Here is a 6,321-nt window from a genome sequence, read left to right on the forward strand (position 1 = left end):
TTGTTTATTTATTGGCTGTGTTGGGTCTTCGTTGTTGCACATGGGCTTTCTCTAGTTGCGGCAAGCGGGGGCTACTCTTCATTGTGATCCGTGGGCTCCTTATTGCCTTGCCTTCCCTTGTTGCGAAGCATGGGCTCTAGGCGCATGGGCTTCAGTAGTTGTGGCACCTGGGCTCAATAGTTGTGGCTCACGGGCTCTAAAGTGCAGGCTCAATAGTTGTGGCACATGGAATTAGCTGCTCCTCGGCATGTGGGATCTTCCTGAAGCAGCAATCGAACCCATGTCCCCTGCATTGGCAAGCAGATTCTCAACCACTGCGCCACCTAGGAAGCCCCCATTGTGTAATCTTCTAATAGGAACAGTTTTATTTCTTTTCTAATCTCTATACTCTATGCTTTTTATTTCATTTCCCTGACTTTTGTGCTGGTTAGAATTTCCAGCACTATGTTGATAAGAGTGATGACAGAGAACATTCTTGCCTTCTTTTCATACAGAGAAAACATTCAGTTGTTCATCATTAAGTATGATGTTAGCTACAGGTATTTTTTATACACTTTTTATCACACAGGATTTTCTCTATTCCTAGTTTGCTGAGTCTTTATCATGAATGTTGATTTTTGTTAAATGCTTTTTCTGCATAATATGATATGATCATGTGATTATTATTTATCCTGTGAATACACACTGACTTTCAAATACTAAACCAGCCTTGCATCCCTTGAATAAAACTCCCTTGGTTATAGTATATGATTCATTTTATACATTGCTGAATACAACTTCCTTATATTTTGTATAGGATTTCTGTGTCAAGGTTCATGATGGATACTGGTCTGCAGTTTTCATTTTTTGTATTACATTTGTCTTTGGTACCAGGGTAATACTGTCCTGATAAAATTACTGTCTCCTATTTTGTGGAAGAAATTGTAAAGAATTTGTATTAGCTCTTTTCTTTAATGTTGAGCAGAATTCTCCACTGAAACCACCTGGGCCTGGAGATTTCTTTTCCAACAGTTTTTTTCAACTACAATTTCTGTAATACAGGCATACCTTGGAGATGTTGTGGATTCAGTTCCAGACCACCACAATATACACTGCGTTAAAGTGAGTCACACTACTTTTTTGCTTTCCCAGTGCATGTAAGTGTTTACACTTTACTGTAGTCTATTAAGTGTACAACTGCATTATGTTTACAAGACAAGGTATATACCTTAATTAAAAAATACTTTATTGCTACAAAATGCTAACAATCATCTGAACCTTCAGCAAGTCATAATCTTTTTAAAATAGTAACATCAAGATCACTGATGACAGATCACCATAACAAATGTAACAAAAATGTTTGAAATATTGTGAGAATTACGAAAATTTGACACAGAGACACCAAGTGAGCAGGTGCTGTTGGAAAACTGGCACCACTAAACTTGCCTGATGCAGGGTTGCCACAAACCTTCAATGTGTAAAAAACACATTATCTGTGAACTGCAACAAAATGAGGTATACCTATAGTTACTGATACAGGCTATTTAAATGATCTATTATTGTGCGAGTTTTAGTAATCTGTACTTTTTAACAAACTGGTCCATTATCTAAGTTGTAAAGTTTATGTATGTTGATCTGTTCATAGTATACCCTTGTTAAGCTTTCATTTCTGTGGGTCAGTAGTGATATCCCACCTCAATCCTGAGAGTTGTGGTTTGTATCTTTTTTCTTTGTCAGTTTCTCACTAAAGGTAGTCTTACTAAAGGTTTGTCAATTCTTTTAATCTTTTGAACCAGCTTTTTAGTTTGATTTTTTTCTTCTGCTTGTTTTGGGCTTATCTTGTCATTCTTTTTCTAGTTTCTTAAGGTGGAGGCTTAGACTACTGGTTTGAAACCCTATTTTCTAACGTAAGTATTCAGTGCTACAAATTTGTCAGCAATGATTCAGCTGTTTCCCTCAAATTCTGATGTTACATTTTCCTTTTTACTCAATCCAATGTATTTTTAAATTGCCCTGAAATCTCATGAATATTTAGGAATGTGTTATTTTCCATGTGTTCAGAGATTTACCTATTACTTTCTATCATTACTTTCTAGATTACATGACTTCAGTTCTTTTAAATATGTCGAGACGTGTTTCATGGCCCGACACATTCTCTATCTGGATGAGTGTCAAATGAGCTCTTCAAAAGAATGTCTATTCTGCTGTTGTTGTGTAGAGGATAATGTCATAATAATGTGTAAATGTCAATTAGATCCTGTTAGTTGATAGTGTTAAGTTCTCCTACATCTTTGCTGATTTTGTATCTCAGGAGTTCTATCAATTGCTGAGAGGTGTGCTGAAGTTGCCAACTACCATTCCAGATTTGTCCATTTTTCCCTTTAGTTCTATCAGTTTTGCTTCATGTATTCTGAAGCTCCATTGCTTATGGATACACCTGTAGCATCACTATGTATTATTGGTTGATTTATGCAGTATCCCCCTTTGTTCCTGGTAATTTTCTTCCCTCTCAAGCCTACTCGATCTGATATTAATATAGCCACTCTGCTTTATTCTGATTGTTTGCGTGGCTTATCTTTCTCTATACGCTTTTTAAAAAAATTAATTAATTTATTGGCTGTGTTGGGTCTTCGCTGCTGCATGCGGGGTTTACTTAGCTGCAGTGAGCGGGGTCTCCTCATTGCCTCGGCTCCTCTTGCGGAGCACAGGCTCTAGGTGCGTGGGCTTCAGTAGTTGTGGCACATGTGCTCAACAGTTGCGGCTCACGGGCTCTAAAGCACAGCCTCAATAGTTGTGGCGCATGGGCCATGCTGCTCCGCGGCATGTGGGATCTTCCTGCAGCAGGGATCAAACCCGTGTCCCCTGCATTGGCAGATGGATTCTCAACCACTGTGCCACCTAGGAAGCCCCTATATGCTTACTTTCAACCAACTTATATCACTATATTTAAAGTGCATTTATTGACAGTATATAGTTGGGTCATGTTTTTTTATCCATCATGTAAACCTCTTTTAATTGGTATGTTGAGCTCAATTATATTTAATATAATTGATACAATAAGGGTTTAAGCCTGCCATTTTACTGTTTATTTTTCCCTCAGTTGTTCAATTCTCTATTTCACTTTTCCTGCCTTCCTGTGGGTTACCTGAACATTTTTAAAATTCCATTTTGATTTACCTGTGGTGTTTTTATAAAAAAACTTTTAATTCTGAGGTAACTGTAGATTCATACGAAGGTGTGATATTTAATAGAGACTCTATATCCTATTCACCCCATCCCCTTCAACTTTGTCTCATTTTACATTTGTCTTAAATACCTCTTCTATATGTACCAAGAATCACATTGAAGAATGTCATAATTTTTGTTCCAACTGTCAAACATAATTAGAAAATTCAAGAGGAGGGCTGTATATTTCCCTATATTTTGACTCTTCTTTGTTCTTCCTTCATTCCAAATGTTCCCAGCTTCTTTCGTCATTTTCTATTTGGAGAACTTATGTTTAGCCATTCTGAACTAAGACCTACCAGTGAAAAAGTCTTCGTTTTACTTCATCGGAGAATGTCTATTTCAGTTCTATTCCTGAAGGATATTTTTTTCTGGGGACACTTCTTTTCTTTCTGCACTTAAAAAATGTTGTGCCCCTTTCTCTGGGCTCCATGGTTTCTAATGAGAAATCTCCTGTCATTCCATTTATCCCCTATAAATAACATTCAGTTGCTTTCAAGATTTTTTCTGTTCTTAGTTTTCATATGTTTGGTTATGATGTGCCTTGTCATGGACTTCTCTGGGTTTATCCTGTTTAGGGTTTATTCAACCTTTTGATTGTGCAGGTTTATGTCTATTGCCAAGTTTGGGGAATTTTCAGTCAGTATTTATTCAAATACTCTTTCAGCTCTATGTTCTCTTCTACTTCTGGGGCTGTGAGGACAAAGACACTAGGTCTTTTATTATTGTTCTACAGGTTCCTGAGGCTCTGTTAATTTGATGTCTTCTCTGTTGTTCAGACTGGGTAATTTCTATCTTCAAGTTCACTGCTTCTTTCCAGAGGCTTCTCAATTTTTCTCTTCTCAATTCGTCCATCCAATTAGTTTTTACTTCAATTATGGTATCTTTCAGTTCCAAAATTTCTACTTAGTTCTTTATCACATCTTCCATTTCTTTGTTGAGATTTCCCATTTTTTTCATTTGTTTCAAGAGTGTTTGTAAACTGCTTGTTGAAACATTAGTACGATGGCTGTTTTAAAAGCCTTGTCAGGTAATTCCAACATCTGCTGTATCGTGGTGTTGGCATCTGTTGATTCATGTTTTCTCATTCGAGCTGCGATTTTCCTGGTTAGTGGTGAGATGAGTGATTTTGTTTAATATCTTGGTCATTTGCGGTATTGTTAAAAGACTCTAGATCACATTCAATCTTGTGTTTTAATAAGCCTCTACTAAGACTAAGTCAGCAGGGGAAACTGTAGCAGCAGGGAAAGGTGGTGGGGGAGGGCGGGGGCAGGAAGGGAGACTCCGACTGTACCACCAGGTGTCTTGGCTCTCCACTGACACGCTGGTGGAGGGGGTGCTGTCCTGTTACCATGAGAGAGGGGCAGAAGTCTATGCTCCTGACTCAGCCTCCACTGACACTGTGGGAGGGGGACGGATGCCTTGTTACTGGTGTGTGTGTCTAGGCTCCTCACTTGGTCTTCACTGACTCTCCTCCCACTGAGAAACGGCAACTCATCAACACAGGGCAGGAGTGGAAATCCACTGACAATGCAGGGGCAGGGGATAGCAGAGAGAGGGGAACGTATGAAGTTCCATGAAGAGGAGAGGTATAGGTGGAAATCTAGGCCCTCCATTAAGCTTTGCTGACAAAGGTTTAGGGGCTATGTCTTTTTTTCCCCTCTAGTGTTTTGCAGGAATAGGGTGTTCACTGTCGAGTAGGTTTCTGTCATTCTGGGATATCCCATTCCCAGTCCCTGGCAAGACAGAACAGACTTTTCTTAGGGCTTTTTGTGTCTGTAAAAGTTCCCATTCCTGGGTTGTGGTCATCCAACCTGAGACATGGAGGAAACAAAAAAGAAAATCCCGAGTACTTAATGCTACATCACTCCTTAACTCCCAGGGTCCCACACTGGTCCATCTTCTTCTCTCTACTTTTCAAAATCTTCTTATGTTTGTTTTATGTACGATGTCCAGTGTTTTTAGGTGTACTTAGTGGGAGGGATAGGAGACATGTGTCTGTTTTATTTTGTGTGGAACCAAAAGTACATGTGCGTTTAAGGAATTAAAGCCCTGACTTAACCTAATTTTATTCAGAGTCAAAATAGAAGATTAGCATAAACTAAGAATCAGAGAAATGCAGTAATAGTTATGAAATGATTCCATCTTCCATAGAAATATTACCTTTCCCAGCTGTCCTCCTGATCTTGGGAATGGTGAATTTTTTCAAAGGACTGACATCTATACCAGTAACAAATAAAGGTTCACTGGTTGAGTTTGTTTTCCGTAGTGTCTTGTATTTAGAAATCTCTTTCATTTCCATTTTGTTGGTGGCCTGAAATCAAAAAGGTCAATAAATACATAAAAGGCAATAACAGTAAAAATGTTTAAAAGTTCTTACATGGTATTGAATAAAGATATATTTTTGGTCACACTCACAACACATTTCAATCTCAATCTGCCAGGTTACTGAAACAGAAAATGAATTAGCAACTCTGGGGTTTCTATAATATTAAAATACTTATTTTGTAGTTTCTAATAAACATTTTCCTTGCAATTTAAACCCTCTGTGTTTCCAAAAAGCTTCATAACTTTCAAACAACAATTTTTATTAACACTTGGTAAAATTCTTGCCAAGTCCCTATTTTTAAAAATGTTTTTCCTATACACTTCTGTGAATTTAATATATTCTCTAAACTAGAATCTTTGGCTTTGGGAGAAATTTACGGAAGCTGTAAGCCAGGGACTGTATGGCTATCCTTACAACTGATGGCCTACTACAGTCCATCACCCCCTGGCTACTGCTCCGCAGCATCACTACAAATGGATGAAGACATCACACTCTCATACCACCAGTAACATATTCCTTTTTCTCCCTCCTTCCTTCAAGCCTTTTCCCCAAACATACATACATACACACACTGATTAACCTTTCAGGCAGAACTCATACTGGATATCAAAGGAAAGCTATGGTGCCCACACAAAGAGAAATATATGCAAAGATATATTTTTCATACCATTTTATAGTATGGTTCCTAAGCTTCCTGATACTATCAGATGCTTAGTTCAAACATGAGATCACAATCCAAATTAAGAGTTTCCAAAATTCTACAGAAGGGTCACAAAGGAAAAGATTCT

The 6,321-nt window shown here is 38.1% G+C and overlaps 1 protein-coding gene across 1 annotated transcript in view; it reads right to left on the reverse strand.

Moving 5' to 3' along the window:
• TEX15 (testis expressed 15, meiosis and synapsis associated) overlaps nucleotides 1-5,506 on the reverse strand; it is a 58,692-nt gene extending 53,186 nt beyond the window's left edge. The window contains exon 1 of the mRNA XM_057696398.1: nucleotides 5,368-5,506. Coding sequence (XP_057552381.1) covers nucleotides 5,368-5,506 — 139 coding nt within the window. The remainder of the gene's footprint in view (nucleotides 1-5,367) is intronic.
• Between the last annotated feature and the right edge of the window lie 815 nt (nucleotides 5,507-6,321).

This window comes from Hippopotamus amphibius, chromosome 10 (assembly GCF_030028045.1).
Source record: "Hippopotamus amphibius kiboko isolate mHipAmp2 chromosome 10, mHipAmp2.hap2, whole genome shotgun sequence".
In the NCBI taxonomy this organism is placed as follows: domain Eukaryota; kingdom Metazoa; phylum Chordata; class Mammalia; order Artiodactyla; family Hippopotamidae; genus Hippopotamus; species Hippopotamus amphibius.